The sequence below is a fragment of the Oxyura jamaicensis genome, chromosome 1, assembly GCF_011077185.1.
Source record: "Oxyura jamaicensis isolate SHBP4307 breed ruddy duck chromosome 1, BPBGC_Ojam_1.0, whole genome shotgun sequence".
NCBI classification, from domain to species: domain Eukaryota; kingdom Metazoa; phylum Chordata; class Aves; order Anseriformes; family Anatidae; genus Oxyura; species Oxyura jamaicensis.
In genome coordinates this window covers 68778033-68796390 of record NC_048893.1, presented here as the reverse complement: position 1 = coordinate 68796390, position 18358 = coordinate 68778033, and the positions used below count along the sequence as shown (strand labels likewise).

The 18358-nt window shown below is 37.6% G+C and overlaps 1 protein-coding gene across 1 annotated transcript in view; it reads right to left on the bottom strand.

Moving 5' to 3' along the window:
• Positions 1–18077, bottom strand: part of LOC118160543 (potassium voltage-gated channel subfamily KQT member 1-like) — a 521743-nt gene extending 503666 nt beyond the window's left edge. The window contains 2 exon segments of the mRNA XM_035315348.1: positions 15752–16323; positions 17952–18077. Of these exon segments, the coding sequence (XP_035171239.1) occupies positions 15752–16134 (383 nt within the window). The 5' untranslated portion in view covers positions 16135–16323; positions 17952–18077.
• Positions 18078–18358: the final 281 nt, after the last annotated feature.

Here is an 18358-nt window from a genome sequence, read left to right as displayed (position 1 = left end):
CTCAAATTAAATGCTGTGTACTTTTACACACCATAAAGGAGGACAGTAAGAGTTAGCTGTTGACTTCCTGATGTCTTAAAAAAACAGTCAAACAAACAAACAAAAAATGGTCTTTTAGCTATACATTGCAGTGACTATTTTGGAAACTATAAAACATGCTGATTCCATGACAGCATATTTTTTTCCTGATTTCAGCTCCTCTCTACAATTTCATGCCTGAAAATACAATCTTAGAAATAATACACTACATGTTGCCATTCTCCATGTGAATCTACAGAGAATCTGAGACAATGAAAAGGATGCCTCAAAGCTCTGAGTGCACCATCAATGAGTGATCTGAGCAATCCATGAAGATCAACCCAGTTCTTTAAGTCTTCCCATTAATGCTTCATCCCCCACTTTCCACTAGCAATCCCGTCCCCTCCTGTACTCATGGTACAAGGTCAGGCAGAATATCATGAAGTAAATTTTCATTTCTAAACTACTTTGTAGAAGGCTTCAGTACCTCATCAACTGGCAGGGCTATGGACCAGATTAACCTTCTTGGGAACTGATGGATATCATGACTGAAACTAAAACAAGGGCTTTTTACAAGTATTCTTCCAAAACCAGACCTTTGCAAGGTTACAGAGATACACTGTAATATGAAGAGGGTTGCTTTCAGGGCCCTGAGTTCATCAATAGGCTGTATTTACTCTGGTCAGATTTTTGGTACCCTGCTTTCTGCTCTTCATTTTCCCTTGACACCAGTAATTGCCCTCCATACCTTCCAGTGCTGCCTGCTTGCTGCTGCATCCTGCACTGTATTTTCTCTACCACCACCTGACCAGCATGTTTATTGTACTCTATATTGCCTGCGCTATTCCACAGAACCATACAGAGGAGCCAGAGCTACATACCAGGCTGCAGGGAAAGCTGACAGAACAGAGCAACAGTGAAGGGTAAGGGAGCCCACATGACTACATATTGATGTGGAGCACAAGCTTCTTCCCTTGTATGTGCAGAGGAAAGTGAGATTCCGAGCCAGCACTCAGACAACAGCAGGAGTACCAGCTCAGTGATACTAGTTTGAGAACTGGAGAAAAACAGGATGCAGTCCTGAGGAATAATCTCTAACTGTATGGTGATGAATTTCAGCAACACTGTCATTTTTGCAGCTGTGTTCCCATCTTTCACATGTGTGCACATATGTGTGCAGGTGCAAAAAGTCTGAAACTATTAAGTCATGGTAAATTAATATTGCCATGGAATCGAGGGGTCTTGTCCAAATACGAAGTTATCTAAAATGGTGAGGTGGGAGTCACATTTTGTCTATGCATACACACACACACACACAAATCAGAATGTAAAGGCACTTCAGTAGTTGCAGACAAAGGACATTAGAGGGAAATAGCTTCAAAAGCTATTAAAACTCTTCATTGACAAATAAAAAAAAAAAAGAAAAAAAAAAAGTGTTTTACAGTCTATTACATTTTAGGTATCACTGGGAAATACTGTACAAGATTGTTTCATTCCATGTATAAATGACTGAAAAAATTGTTCAGCATGCATACACAGTACTCATTGTTACATGGAAGATCCAAAATACAGAAAAACATATATAGTTCAGGCAATCTAAATAAAAGCAGTCTGTCTTTCTACTACTATCAACAGAAAGTAGTGAACAAACCAAGTGTTAGTTCTACTGTTGAAGCATATACTTGACGTGATAATGTTTTTGTTTTGTTGGTGGTGTTGTTTCCTTCCTCCAGGCTCTTATAGTCTTATACTGTCCAGTTTTGAGTTCTTCCTACTGTAATAGGAACTCAAATCAAGGCTTTCCCAGTACAAAGAGCTCCTTTTCAATCACACCTCCCCCAAATGCTGGAAATCTCCCTCACTTGTGTCTGGGGGAGGTGGGCAAGACCAGGCTAGAGCTGAGCCCCCTGAGGTGCCATTCAGGACCCAGGGTTTACACAGAAGACCCAGGGACAGGCTGTAGCCATTGCTGGAGATATCCCTGCCACAGCAATGAAGCTGTGTCCCAGCACGCACTACAGGCACCTGGAAAGAAGCCATGGAGTTGAGCTGGGTGAGCCAGCAGTATCTGTGTTATGACAGAAGTGCTGGAGACAAGCAGTGGAAACCAAGGTCAAATCCTCCCTGCTCCCCAAGTAGATCCATGCCCATAGAAGTAACAGTCCTTTTGCGTTTTTTCTTCTAATACAGTGGAACTTGCATTTGCTTCTCTCTCTGATATCTTCAGCAGTCAGCACACACTGCTTTCACGTCTTTTTTAAGGTTATTATCCCTGTCATTAAGCCATGCACCAGAATACAGGTTAGTTTTGAGAAGTCTAACCCTTAAATATAAATGGATTAATCAGTTGCCAACTGATCTGCTGAATTCAAGAAGCTTCAGCTTTATTGCCTCAGGGAAGCCACAGCTTCTCTGGGCAACCTGTTCTAGAGCCTCACCACTCTCATAGTGAAGAATCTCTTCCTTATATCTAATCTAAATCTACCCTCTTTTAGTAGTATTACCTCTCAAAATACCTGTATTTCTCCCCCTTGCATTTTTTCACTTTTCTGATGACAGAAACTTACCTCTTATCACCTGTTTTTGACTTTCCCTTCCCTCTCTCGAATCAGAAAGGGAATAATCTGAGAATTCTTCATTTGACTTTGGAATCTCACCGACCACAGTTCACACTAATAAAAGATTGGGTTGCCATGCTTTTGCAAAAGAGGTTTTGCTATATACACTGTATTTTAATATTTCTTAATTTCTATTCAATTCCTTAATCCTTATGCATACAACAAGAAAAATTAATCTTCCATGTTTTTAAACCACCATCCTTAAATCTCTTTCATGTGTTAACAAACTTAAATTAGCCTTGGACAGTTGATGAGCCAGTGATAAAGGTTACAAGTGAGATCCTCTCAGTGTCCTGAGAGCACTCTCCATTTTGGAGAGTACACAGTACAACTGTAAACATGTTTCTGTTGTTCCTGTAGCCAGGGACAAATTCTGTGTAAGAGATTAATTTGCTAGGAGTATGTTCTACTGAAGCATACGCACACTTGGAAGTAGTACATTAACTACAACACTGAGAGCAAAATGATGTCATGTACTTTATCAAAGGTGAACTCTTTCAAGGTCATGCTATAACTCATTTCCATGGAAGACAAGCCTAAAGAAAGCTTTTAAAGGAGAAGTATTAACTAACTATTTCTCCTTTTGAGTCTTGCATCAAATAATACTGTTTCTAGGAAAGACTATTTGTGCATGTGTTTTCCCTTTTTTTTTTTTTTTTTTTTAATCTACTGCAGATAAGTGTACTTGAAGAGATGATATATGAGATGCTTGTGGGAATGTTATCTCTTGAACAACAACAAAAAGGATGGGGAAGGAGGGAACAAACTTATAAACTGGTAGATTGAGATATACTCCTTAGCAACCAAATACAAAATAATTGCTTCATGGCCTTTGGGGCTTGCCAAACTGAATTTACTCTGCAAAATGTGTTTTGAAAGAGGAAGACATTATTAGAAAATGTGAGCTCTATACTGTAAGAAAAATCAACACAAATTATTATAGGAAAGCTACTGAGATTTATAAGAAAGCTACTGAAATCAGCAGGATTTAGATGCCTTGATTGTGAGTCAATGATGTTTTTAATACAACCAGACACATTTTTCCCTGGATGTCCTCCATCCTCAAAACTGAGCTACTGTGACTTACTTTGCTATATAAAAGCCCTTCAGCTAGATAATTGCAAATCACAGAACCACACAGAAGGGTTGAGGTGGGAAGGGCCCTCTGGAGGCTGTCTGGCCCAACTCCTGCTCCAGCAGGGCCACCCAGAGCAGGCTGACCAGGACCACATCCTGGTGGCTTTTGAAGATCTGCAAGGAGGAGACTCCACAACCTCTCTGGGTTGCCTGTGCCAGTGCTCCATCACCGGCACAGCGCGGAAGGGTTCCTGATGTTCAGAGGGTACCTCCTGTCTGCCAGTTTGTGCCCACTGCCTCTTGGCCCCTGGCACTGGGCACTGATGAAAAGAGCCTGGCTCTGTCCTCTTTGCACCCTCCCTTCAGGTATTTATACACAAATGGCTTAGTTGTGTCTCCTGTTTAAATTATAATTAAAAAAAAAAAAAAAAAGTTTTGGCAAGCTGTGAAGGCAAAATGAACTACTAACACAGTGGGGCAGAAGAAATCCAGTTGTTTCAGCTGGAGATAAATTACAAGAAAAAGAGATTGGACCAAGTGTAGTATGTTCAAGTAAATCTATGTGCAATTACATCCATCTGAGCTTCAGCTTCCTTTTTGCTGGTAGTCAAACAAGTTGTCCAGTCCAGACTGATAGCTTTAAAACAGTCTGTTGTTAGGGAGAACAAATGAGTTTAGCCACCAGAAAATAATATGAAGGGTTCCAAAGGTGTAGGTTGCTTTTTATTTTAGGTGGCTATTTTGAGACAGGTATATTAAGGTGGGCAATCAATTTTTTCATGTTATAGAAGTGTAAAGTATTCTCATTCCCGAGTGCGTGAATAATTAAATGCAATTCAACAGTTTTATGTTCAATAGCCATGTGTTTCTGTGAAACATTCCTGCTAGTCTGAGTAAAGCCTCATTCCTATTGCTTATGTATTTTTTATACCCAAAGACTTTTCTGACTAAGTCATAAAGAGAAGAATTTGCCTGTGTGCCTTTGTAGGCAGGTTTCAATGTCTATCAGTCCTCTCACAGATTTATTTCTAGTCACTGGGGCTTGATGTTTTGTTGAAATATTTTGTGCTTGTATATATGTGATCATACACAAATTAGAGTTGGTCGGAAAATTTGGTAAAGGAGCAATTTTCTGTTGAAAATACCAATATGTTAAAATTAGAAAGTAGTCTGGGAATGCGTTGGTTTCAGCAGAACTGGAGAAGGAGACCAGACAGGTTTAATAGAAGCTTGTCTAGCTTTGGGCTCTGCTAACTGGCACTCTGCCTGGCAAGGAATTGGGCATATCTGACTTTCTGTTTTGCCTCAGAAAAACATTTTCAAGGATTTGAAGCCTTCAACCAAAGGAAAATTCTAGCTATAACATGAGTATACTGAGCATATCCATTTTCAGTTCTGTAGGTTGCAGCCAAAAAAAGCCTGATAGCCCAATTTCATGTAACATGAAGTTGTCCATCTGGCTCCAATCAGAAGGCAACTGAAAAGGACCCCCAGTGTGTGTCTGTTCAGGTTAAAATCTTATGAGTCTTGATATTTGGTGGGAAGAAAAGATACTTGTTTGTTTTCTGTGGACATGACAGATGATGTTTTTGAATGCTTCTAACCTGCAATACTGCTTTCTGTCCTTGCTCAAACTCTTCCACAGACTTTTCTTTCTGCCTTGGATCTACAGCTGTCTGCATTGCACTGCTATATTTTTTTCTGAGAGCTAAATTAGCTTCAGCTTTGGTCATACTGCATATTCCTGACCGCACCTCAGGGAATGCCAGCATTCAGATCATGGAATATCTACAGGGAGTATACCTTAGGTCCATGTCAGTAGAATATTACAGGAGCATTAACCCGAGAAATACAGAAACTGAAAAATTTGGTGTCCTGATGGTTGCTAAAATGACAAACATGAAAAGAGAAAGAAAGCTGTAATCTAGACAAGCAATTTCAGCTGTGTTCACCCTTAAATACCTAGAATAAGCACCTGATAAAAAGTACCAGAAAGTAGATAGAGAGGGAAGGAAGCCTGGCTGTAGCAGTTGGGGAAAGTAAAGGAGACCAAGAAGAAAATAAAAATGCCCTACTGGATATGACCAGTGGTCCATCTAGCTCAGCAGTCTGAATGACAATTGGCAAGAGAAAATACTGTTTAGGAGGAGCACATGAATCTGGCCATCTTTGCAGTCCATGATTCATCCATTTCACCATTCCCTTTCAGAACTGTAAATAATTTCTATATACACAACCAACAGTAGTAGCAAGAAGTTCACTATCCACCAGAGAAGGAAAGACATCTTTTTATCTGTATTAAACTCATTTCCTACTTTTGTTGTTTGCCCCTTGTTCCCATAGTCTGGGATTTGGTAAGCAACACTTCATGATTCAGTTTACCCATCTCTTTGGAGTGCACATGCCAGAAAGCATGAAAGGGAGGTAGAGTAGCAAAAGGAAGAGAAATTATGGAAAGTGTATAAAGAAATAACACAAATGGAAAGCAAGGAAATCACAGAGAGAAATGTGTAAAGATAAAAGAAGTGCATTCAGGCCAGCAAATGGAAGACAGAAAAAGAGATTTGGACATTAATCACAGAATCGCAGAATAGTTTAGGTTGGAAGAGACCTACAAGATCACCAAGTCCAACCTTTTAAGATAAAGTGTAAGGCAGAAACAGGATGTGCATTCACCATTGCTGCACAAGTTTAAAAGCAGCATGTCAGTACCTTTACAGTGAAAGAATAAAATTGCTTTCCACAGCAAAAGCTTACATCAAATTTGTTGCATTTTGCTGGTGCAGTAACCAGAGGTCAAGATACCTTTTTAATTTGCAGTAGCTCCTGTTTTTTTTGCTTTTTGTTTTTCAGGTTCATGAAAAACAAACATACAAAAAAAAAATCAGATTTTATTGTTTCAAAACAAATTAAGAAGTTGATCATAAAGATTTAGAAGATCAGCTGTTAGCTTAGTCATTAAAATACCACCCTATTAAATATATTTTGAGGATCAAACTTCTGTAACTTTATTTAATACTGCCAGAAATATCAACATGGCAAGGAGATGGCTATCCACATAGACTATATTTTTCTTTCTCTGCCATAAACTTCTTGAATGTAATAACCACGTCTCATAATCTAACACACACAGCTACTATGGAACTTTCTAATTTTATGTCACTCTTTGAAACTTTCACTTATTTGTTTTTGACTACTGTTGCTTTGTAAAATAATGCTAAATAATTCTCAAAGTCTTGCTAGAGTTTTAAAATGCTTCATGATGACTCAGACATAATCAGCAGTACATTTACCTTATTATTATTATTATTATTATTATTATTTAAGTTTTCTAATGGTACTTTTACTTTTTCCAAAATTACTGGAATTCTTGCAAGTATTATGTAAAAATTGACTTGTTATTATAATTTATAATTATAGTAAATTGAATTATCATTATGATAAGGTCTTGAATTCTTGCAAGTATTGTGTAAAAATGACTTGTTATTATAATTTATAATTATAGTAAAGTGAATTATCATTATAATAAGGTCTTGGCTGTGAATCAGTATGTTTTGTCATACAAAATGGGATTTTGAAGCTTTTTTATTTTTAAAGCACACAAATTGATACAATACAAATTATATTCAATAAATGAATGAAACAAACAGAAAAATCCATTGTCAGGTTCTACTCAGGAATACTATCCAGAAACTAAGTTGACCAAGCTATTTGTTTTGAGGCCTCTCAGTTAATTACCGCCAGTACTTCAGTCTCTTTCAGATGAGGATAATCCTCTCCTATGTGTTTTAGAAGCAATTAGTTTTTCTAAAACACCTAGAAAATCAGCAAAGGGATTTACACACATACATTGCCATTCTGTATGCTTCTTGGGAACTTTGAGCTGCATGTGTATGAATTATCACAAACCAGCTTGAATCAATAGTTGATACCAATGCTGTTCAATTCCCAGCATGAGGAATACATCATAGCAAAACATCTCTTACTTCAAATTATGAAACCATGAACCTGAATCAACTGACCAAAGATTTGTTATTCTTAAAGCATCCATGCCTCATATTAATAATAAGCACTTCACATTTTTTAAGTATTTAACATATCTGATGCTCTTTAAAGAACACTAAGATTTGGATTTTGCCTTTTCTTTGACTTTAGCTCACACTAGGCCAAAACTGGCAGAATACGTTCATGCATTATAATTGTCAGAAGCACTGATTTTAGAGAAAACTTTTCTTCAGTGTCCTGCCTTTCCAAGGTTTAAGCTTCCTGATTCAACTAAATGCCTGTATCTTCCACTAATGTTTGTAGTGTTTGTCTTTTTTGCTTATATCTCTATATGTCCTGCTATCAGAACTATTAGATGTCCTTTCCTTCCCTAAGCACAGGAATCAAGCTTCCATTCTGATTATGTATCAAGCTTGGCACAGTAAGTCTTTATAGAAGAGACCTAATCCATTTCTTCAAACATTCACAGAAATAGTTCATCATATGACAACATAACTTTATGATTAGTTTTTATGATTCTGATATATTTACCATTGAATTTGGCTGTGAAACGGAAAAATCAGGAAGTTTTGACATTCGTCTTCATGCCACCTCGTCTTTTGATATGAATTCATAGGGACAGGAAATTATGACCACCATTCACAGAGTAACACTGAACTGCAGTACTTAATGTTCCTTAATTTCTGTATTAAAAAGGTGAGAAAATAAATACATGTAATGATGCTGTGCAAATATATCTAGCATTAAGTTAATGCCAGCTTGCTGATTATCATAAAGATGTCTGAAGCACTCTTCTTGAACTTGATGTGGAGTCCACAATTTAATGAGCAGTTGTAACATTAGCATCAAGAAATGTCTTTTTACTTTGTTGCATTCTGTAAGAGAAGGTTTTTCCACAAAAGTGTAACCAATTTCTATCAACAGCACCATATCAGTGCCACACTACAGTATTTGTTTTCACTTCAGAAACAAATGGCTTCTCTATAGAAACAACTTTAACCTGTGGGGATGTTAATGCATATTCATTGCATGGTTTATTACAAAATTGAGCTTCTAGAATAAGATGGATTGAATTTCTTACATAAATGATGGAAAAAGTCATCAATAATTTCAAAAAATAAAAATAAAAAATAAAACTTACGTAGCCTGTGGCTTTGTGCGCTGTGGTTAGGTTATTCTGTGCCTAAAAAGAAGTAAGATCAGATCAAAGTTCTTCCTTAGGAACTTTCGTAACATCTCTCTCTTGAAAAGGATCTTTGGTGCCAAATAATCTCATTGAGCTCCAAGTGAAGTGTTTTCATCTTTAGGCTTATTAATTTTTCTTTCCTCTATCCAACTGCTTATTTTAACAAAACTTGAAGAAACTTAATATCTCTGACACGTCTCATCCTCTGTCAATATTTGCTAAAACTCGCCAACTGGCTCAAAAGTATCTGGTAAGTAACTTTCAGACAGACGCACTCAGACAGTGTGGTTGCAAAAACCTCATTTCCTTAGGAAAAGAGGTTAAAAATTAATGACTGTTCCCATATATTTTTAGAACAGCCCAATCCTGGGACTTTACAGAATCCTAAAGATAATTCTGTTTAACGTTAGTGTGCCTCCATTAGCAACTTATCCATTTCATAATCCAGTTGAACAGGCAACCCTAACCAGTAAAAGGAATAAGTCACTTTAATAAAATTAGTAGTTCTTCAATTTTTTCCCTTTAATTCTGTGCAACTTTTGGTACCTGAGGTTTATCATCATAGACAAGATATCAGCTTAATGCCGCAAAGCAGATTGTGTATAGATGAAAAGTAGTAGCTGGAGGAGTTCTAAACTGGAAAACTTGTCAGTTCAATTTATTTGTAAAATATCCAAATAAGTAACAGTTATGCTGGCAAAAAACACCCTGAATCCAATAATAATAAAAAGCCTTAACTTGCCCTTATGAAAGCACATCATGTCCAGACCTAAGCTTGAACATCAAGGTCAAAACCAAAATCTCTAAAGCAGTCATATGCTTATAATTACTCTGAATTTTAGCTGTTGCTAGTGTTGGTCATATTACAATCACATCATTGGAAAAAGCAAATTATCTGCTTGCATTCTAGAGATACGTGTGGGAAGGACAGAGATGGGAATTTGGCAGTCCCTCTGAGATAAACAGATATAAATAGTGGGCTATAGGTTCCATTTACTGATAAAGACAGAACACTATGCTAACTTACTTGCTAAATATATTCAGTTTCACTGAGAGTTGTTACACCTGAAGAACCAAAAAAACATGTGCACAAGCACCCCAGAGTTATTAAAAGGAACTAGACTCATATTTTTGCCTTTTAATATTCTTTACATCAGCAGCTATAGGACAAACAAAAATAGAATATCAACCAGAATGGTGGCTCTTTACATCAATAGTAGCTCCTTTGCATTAACAGAACATGACTGCAGTGTTTCTTACATGAAGATGAGAAAAATTAAATAAAAAATATATTTTAAAAAAATAAGAAAAACTGTAAGAGAAAATATCATTTTTTATTTTTCCCTGGTGATCTCAATTCTCTTGAATTCTCCATTCTTTGTATTATGCATTCTGACAGACTTCCTTACATAGTACCTCTTCCATAGGAAAAAAAAAAAAAAACCCTTACAAGGAATGGAAACATGCACGTTCCTGCTAGGAACGTGCATGTGTGTATGCATATGTGCCTCTCAATGAAGAAGCTGTGGGAGTCAGGATGAAGGAGGAGAGGTGTAACAAAGCAAACCTGGGGCTTGTTTTCTTATGCAACTGAGCCAAAACTATAGTTCTCTGGTGACAAAAAGGACAGCTCTCATTCACCCCATTGCAGTTTTGGCTAACTGGTTAGGACTGGCTCCAGCACTAGTTAGTCCCTTTGTTGAGATGCTCTAACTCCTTAAGGTATCAAAAGCCACCCATTCTTTTGCTGATTCAGTGGGTTCACTTAGTGAACTAATTTATGATTTCACTTAGTGAAATTACTGAAATTACTGAATTTCAGTGATTTCAGCGAGTTGACTTAACTTAGGAGAGCTACAATGAGTGCCAGAAACAGCATGCATTATGGCAGGTGTGTGTGGCCAAGAGAGAAGGGAAAGTGAGAGAGGAAACCTCCCCCTGGTGGTAGTGGTAAACTATTACACCAACTGTGAAACCATACCCTAGGGAGAATTTTTTCCTTATCTTTCCCATGCAATAAATAGAGTGAAAGATAGCATCCCCAAGGAGTGATTCAAAACAATAACCATTATCCTCTCTGAGTCACCATTTGGAATCTTCCCCCCATAAATCTTAAGAGAGCCTGGAGTATGGGGTTTGTTGCTAAGCAAAGTCTGCATTTGTCAAGTGTTTTGCAGTCAGACTAGGTGGTCCACAGTACTTGCCAGGTGACTTTCAGTGTGTTGCTTTGCAATTATTTTGTACAGTTTTATTTAACAGGTGACTATAGCCCTCTAGGAGCACTAAGAGAACAAGAGCGGACAGTACTTAGAGATGCTGAATGTGTATAACTAACCTGAGAGAAGACCATCTCCTCTTTTTCCTACTGGACTAGGTTTCTTCTGGCATAACATGCTAAACTGTCTCACTGCTCCAAGAATAGCCAAGGACAGATAAATTTGAATGGCAAGGAGCAAGCTGAATGGCTAAGACAGATGAGGGAAGCAGAACCAGAGGTGGTTGGTTAGCAATGGGCTGTTAGATCAGTTCACCCCATCCCACAGGAAGCTATTGGTCTACCTTTTAAATGAGAACAAGGTCTAACACTCATTTAATAAGTGGCAAAACCAGCACAAAGTAACATTGAACAGCTGCAAGTTCTCAAACTTTTGCAGTGTTACACGACAAGAAAGTGGCAGGCCTGAGAACACATTTTAAGTGTCCCTCTCATGGGCCTCCCTCTTGCCTTAGACTTGCCTCCCTTTTCAACCAGTCTGTGGTTTCTCTATTGACTGCCAGCAAGCCTTCCAGCTGTGCTAACTCCAGCAGTGATGCTGACATCCGTTCGCTAAGAACTGGAAAAAGACCAACAGCTCCTTTTGTATCTCCCACAGTCATTACTTCTTCTTCACTATTGACTTGGATGAGATTCAAACCAGTTGCCTATGGGTGAAAGGTTCCTTCTTCTGTCTTGAATTCCACGCTCCCTCTTTCCCTTAGCTTCCAGCTGTCATGTCCTACCCCTTCTTCCTCCCAGTGCCTCTCTGTGAGTTTCAGCTGTCCCACAAGCCCAGCACCTTGTGCCTGGCCAGCCTTCTGATCTCCAAAAGCTACTAGACCTCGTTTGTCCTTCCCACATAAGTATGCTTCTTTTTGTTCTTGAGCTAGCCTGCTCTTTACCCCTTTTCCTCCAATTTCAGCATCATTGGCACCAGTCTCAATTTCTACGACAATCAAACTTAGGCTTCTGTCTCTGTCTCAGGTTCTCATCTATCCCTGTTTTATCAGACTCAGTGTAGAAATTTGTTCCATTTCTTTGCTTAGAAAAGTGGTACCCACCCAGGTTCCCTCTAAGCTTCTGGCTTTTATCTAGAAAGTTTGGTTAACCTGGCAACAGCAGCTGAAAATCAGAAGCCTCAGGATATTCTAGAGAAATGGAAAAATAGTGTGAGGGGGTTGGACTGCAGTGAGTGAAAAGAACAGGGCAGAAAAGGTACTGTGGATCCACCTTGCTTGCCAAAATAGGCAGTTAGCCTCAGTACAAATTTGTGCATGCTTGGTTGTTTTCTTCGTGGGGCCTGAGTAGATGCAGCTGTGCAGCACAGGGCTGCACCCTGATGCAGACATAGCCTTAGGCTGACACAAGGTGTCCTCTGTCACTCACATTCAGAATAAATTAACATATGAAAGGAATCCTTTTCTTTTCTCCCTGAATACAAGTGAAACCTCACTGTTCTCTTCCCTTCAGTCAGCACTTATGTGTATGAGTGCATGTGGCTGCACACATAGTACATCTTTTACTTCAAAAGTCCTGAGTTGCACCTCCTACTACTTGTTCTGTGCCTCTATAAATATGACAGAGGAGCCAGAGCATCTCCACCCCTTGTCTATGGCTAAGGTAGCCTCCAAAGACTTGGAAACATTCCCCAATCACAATTATGCACTAGCACTTTAATCATATACATTTGATTCTGCTTTTGGTTTATGATTATTGCTATCTGTTATCTAAAATATGGTCAAACAGGAAAACAGTCTGGTCTCATCCCTTTACACTCTTCACATATATGTGAAAAAATACAGAAAAAAAAATGAACACCATATTCTAAAATATCATTTAACCATTTGCCATTCCATTTGTAATTATATATAAGTATATATAAAGTAAATGCATCACATGAATAAGGCTCCACTTACAATTAAATTATTTAAATGTGTGGATTTGCCAAGTAACTTCATTCCCATGCATAACTTATCACCAATACATAAGAATAAGAAAATTACATATTGCACTTTTCGTTCAAATGATAAAATATGATGGTTTGTTCTACTCTGATATCTTCACATGAGGATGTGATTTAAACAAGTGATAATTGAGCTTAGAAATCAAATGCAAGCCAGGTATGCACTTCTTTTTTCTGGAATGAGGACCATATGGCAAACAGTTGGACTGTAGCCTATATTGATATCTAATACCTTAAGGGTCTTACATGGCAGCAACAACTGCTTAGTTAGGATCAATGTATTGCTTTTGCATGTCACAGCTGTTTCTGAAACCCTCACCTCTTTCTAACTTGTCATTGTGATCCTCTACCTTGTTCTTGATGCTTTCAGTAACTCAGTATTTAACAGTATTTCCAGTGAAGCTGAAAATTACCTAAGTGAGATTTGCAGGATTGGAAGGGGGAATTCAAGAAAACCCACTCAATCCTTGAATAATTTTGTTTTGAAACAATGATTTTAGCCTGAAATAACTCCACTAAAATAACACTAATTCCAGATTTAATTAGGCAAAAATACTTTCCTTTTCTAACAAGCATTATCTTGAGAAAGACGAGATTGTTTTGGTAATTTCAAAATGCAAAAGGAGCATTATTTCCTAGAGCACTTGCCATTCCCTCTCTTTGCCTGTTTTCATAAAAGTTAGGTTCATTGTAGCAGAACTGGCTCTTGATCAGAACAGACTCCAACCCCCGACTGGATACAAACTTCCCATAGGTTTGTACTTGAGTTATTGAGTCCTTGTGGCATATGAAGGACAAAAGGACAATTAAGGGACACTGCTGTTCCCCCAGGCTACACACATTTCAGCTACACAGTTGGGAGATCGGATTTGTTATAAAATAGTCATTGTCATCACAAGAGTGAATCAACATAAATTGCAACAAAACCACAGATATAACAGAAGAAACATTTTAAAAAACTATGTTACATCTTGTTCTCATTATAAAGTTAATTGCATTTTAGATTATCACTTTATTGCTTTAAAAATATTTAATGATATTTAATGCTATATCTGTTCTTTCGAAAACAGAAACTTGTTATATAAGTGAACACATCATGTAGTTATTGGGATAATTATTAGGACAAATATACTTGAGACAAAATGTTGGTTAAAATTTTTCCTTTTAAGCAATCCTAAAGGAAAAACTTTTTAGAATAGAATCAATTTACATATTCTTTCATTTAAGTTAGAAACCCTTATACTCTTTAAAATATAAAACCAAAAATCTGCTTAAAATACCAGTATTTTCTCTAGTTTTCCAGTATGGATTGATGAGATGTTGGTATTTGTGTGTGTGTGTAGTTTTCTGTTTGTTTAGAGTTTAAATGTCCTTTGCAGAATATAAGTACCTATTAAAGGTCAACTTTAGTCTGAGATAAAAGTAACACAGATGATAAAACAAATGCATTTTAATAACGTTAATAAACCCTAACCTGAAGTAGACTTAAATCATGACATATTCAAATCTACAGAAACTGCATCTGTTTAAGCCCTAGGAATAATTGCATACTATAAGCCTATTCCTTAAATAACATTTAATGAATCAAAACACCATTTTAAAAAAGCCAAAGATGATCTCAAGGTGTGAAAGGAAAGAAATATTGGTAGGGCCATCCATTTTACACCAAATAGAAGCATTAAAAGTCAATTTTAAAATTACTGTATGTTTCTCTGAGCAGTTTCTGATTGCAGTAACTGATTAAGTTTTTTTTCCAAAATGCAGTCAGGCCATAGAAAAGCATATCTGGGATGAACAGAATAATTTCAGCACTCTGCATTTCTTCAGGACATATAATAACTTATTAATAAAAGCAAGGACTTTTAGCACAGTTTTCATTCACTGTAGCCAGTGAAACTTCTGCTTGACTCAGTGAGAGCATGATCGGACCCTTTCTACAGCAAAGATGATAAATTATCATTACTGTTTAGTAACATTCAAAGTAGTGCTTGAGGTCTTGCTAAACAGACACCATAAACAGCTTAGAGAAAAAGGTAGCAGCTTTAATAATTTGTTAACCCCTGTTTCACAATGGTTAATAGAAACCTTAATGTTCTCCTTGAATGTACTATGTACTTGGTATAACGAAATTTTTTTGCTAAATTTCTACTCAATATGTGTTCATAACTGTAAATTCATTCAAATTAGTAATGTTATGATTAGATGTTTGACCAACAAATTATGTGTTTTGGCACTTCAGCATGAGCAAAACACACATAAAAATGTAATAGGTCTGATCACATCACATGCTAAAAACTGCAGTATCTGAACCTAGAACAATGTGAAGTAGCTAAGGCAGCAGTAAGTGCTGCAATGATCATATCAGACTTCATCTCTGAATTAACACAGATACAGTGTACATCTTTGAAGACAGTTATCAAGAATATACACTGCTCCTTTGGAAATGTTAGTGGATATAGTGGTTGTACCATTGTAAAACTGGCTTTTCCTTTCCCAATTTCAATGGGATTATTCATAGAACTACAGTTTTCAGCCTTAGAGCTAACGCACTGTGACTTCTAGCTAGTCAAGGGGACAGTTTTAATTTTTTCTTAAACCAAAGATTATGTAAAAATCTAGGTACTTACACAGTAAAATGATAGATAAAACACTTCCATCCACTGGGCCTCTCCAGGAAGTTGTAGACATTTCCCTGTGTACTAGTTTTAGTTAAATAACGGCTATGGAAACACTTTGCTGTACAGGCCCTGTGGACTTCACTTGCTGTGATGGCTGAAGCCTTCATGCCTTCCTTGGGGTTACAGGGAATTCCAGATCCCTTATTCACCAGGGCATCTGGACCCAGCGCCACTGAAGAGTACTGCATGTTGCTTGAGCTCCCCCTGACTTTCAGCAAGGTTGCAGATTTCCTATTTCCATTCAGACTACCAAACTGGGAAGTGGAGCCTTGGGCCGGTCCACAGAGGTTATACATTGAGTGCTCAATGGTTTCTTCATTATCACAGGACATTCTGTAGCAATGTGCAGGTATTACTAACCCTTATCAATATTTAAAATCATAGAAGAAGGTATTGTATGTCCTCCCTGCCCAGGGCGTTCTCCAGCAGCTGATAAGGTGACTTTCTGCTTTTATCACGGAGCTTCTCTGTGACACGAGAGTGTGAGCTGTCAGCCTGTCACCTGCTGTCACTCAGAACCTCTGAAATTAAATAAGGACAACTTATTAGACAAGCTACACGTGCTAGGCAACAGATGTAATGGGCTAGAGAAGGAGAGAGATTAAGATTTCTGGTGAGAGAATGAAAATTAAGAATCAAAGCTACATTTTTTAAAAAGGAAGCTTAAAACTATTAAAATACTGCAACATCACAAACTGCAGAAGAGTTGTCTTGAGAGCTGATCCCATGATATTATTTTAAGCTGAACAAATCCTGAATTGTCCTGTTTAGAGGTGGAACTGTGATAGTTTTCCAGCATTTATAAACTTACTGTTGCCTGAAGCACACTAGATGGAGGTTTTGAACTTCAACACCTACATAGCAAGATATCTTACCTAGAAAGCCAATGTTACAGAAAGATTTTAAGAATAAAATAACTTATTTCAATCCCCTCATGAGAACTGATCTTGCAATCCACTGTACTCAGATACAATTTTTCCTCACATGTAAAAAGGAAGATGCCATTAATGCTAAATACCATTGGGATGTTAATATTGTTACATGGGAAAAGATCAAAGATGTCTGGCCTGATCCTTGATTTTCTTCAAGCCATTTAAAGTTTGCTGCTAACCTTGCTATTGTCTAGGTACTTTCTTGAGACAATAGAACAGAAAATAAATCTCTTATAGTTCAGCATATTTTGGTCATGGGACAGACCTAGATTGCTGCTAATATACAGATATGAGCAGCAATATTAATCTTTTTGACAGGCTGAGAGCAGCTGTCTCTCTGAAGTGTCAGTATTTGTATTGCCTCATTTCTTACACACAACCATGAAAAGTTTCCTTATTTAAAATGCTTCAGTAAAATGAAAATGTTACAAAAGTTTAAAAATATTAGAGATATAATGAAAGATACTTTTAACTTCAAAGCACCGGGTACTGCTGATGTTAATGTCAAAAGTATCTTTGTAATGTAATATTGTAATGTACTATGTCATCCACAATCTAAAGCCCCTATACCTAGGGGTTGCATCTGACTGCTCCTCCATCGGAAGAGACTCACACCCATACTTTGAGTTATTTAGCCTCATCAGAGAGAGAGAGAGAAGTTTCCTTTGTCCCCTCTTTTTAAATTAGGGTTATTTTCTGTTGCTTAAACATCCTCTTGCATATCAGATAAACTTCCATTGTAGTACATCTAAATAAGTCCTCTTAAATTACTCCACAAAAATTTTACATGAAGTACTGCAGTTGTTACAATGTGCTCATTTCTTAACACTGGTAATGGTAAAATGGATTGATGTACTTCTATATTAATCCTATAGTAGATAGAGACATACTTCCTTTCCCTCTTCTCTTAACAATGAAAAGCTGTAGGAAATAAATAATAAAGCAAAAACACGAAGCCTCCCAGCCAAGCTGACCTAAAGCAAGAAAAGAACATCTGTCAGAAGTTCACTCCCTCTGTATCATTTGTTTCATGGTGCTGAGGCTACCTCAACAAGTTACCAGCGCTTGTCAATGTAGCCTAAGCAAGGATTGGCTACCCAGCAGTTGCAAACAAAACTGCCTGAAACACATTTGCTAGCCTGCTTAATCAAAACAGGGGATCCCACAAAACCAGAAATAAAGCACAGGAAATATATATATATATATGCAAACAATACCTACTCTCCTGTTGTGTGTCCCTCTATTCCTTTTCTTTGCTGCTCGCTCAGCTCCATATGGCAGATTCTCTGGATAGGTGCAGACAGAGCTGCTGCCTGGCTCTGCCCCCTGGCTTATCAAGTCCCACCCTGACTAATGCAGGGTCCCTCCCTTTTATCTGCCGTATATGGCTGCTCTTGGAAAAGGCAGAGAAAGAACTGTATGACACTTCTGACAATCTACTTGTGCTTCTTCCTGTTGTCAAAACCAGCAATCACAAGCAAGAACTTAATTTTACTGAGGATCATCTTGCCCACTCCTTTTCTTATCTGCATACACTTAATTGCAACGGGTTAATATTAGCATTTCTTCACACCTTTTACAATTTGAATTTGGTGTTCAAGCTAGCTGGAGGCTCTGCAGCATC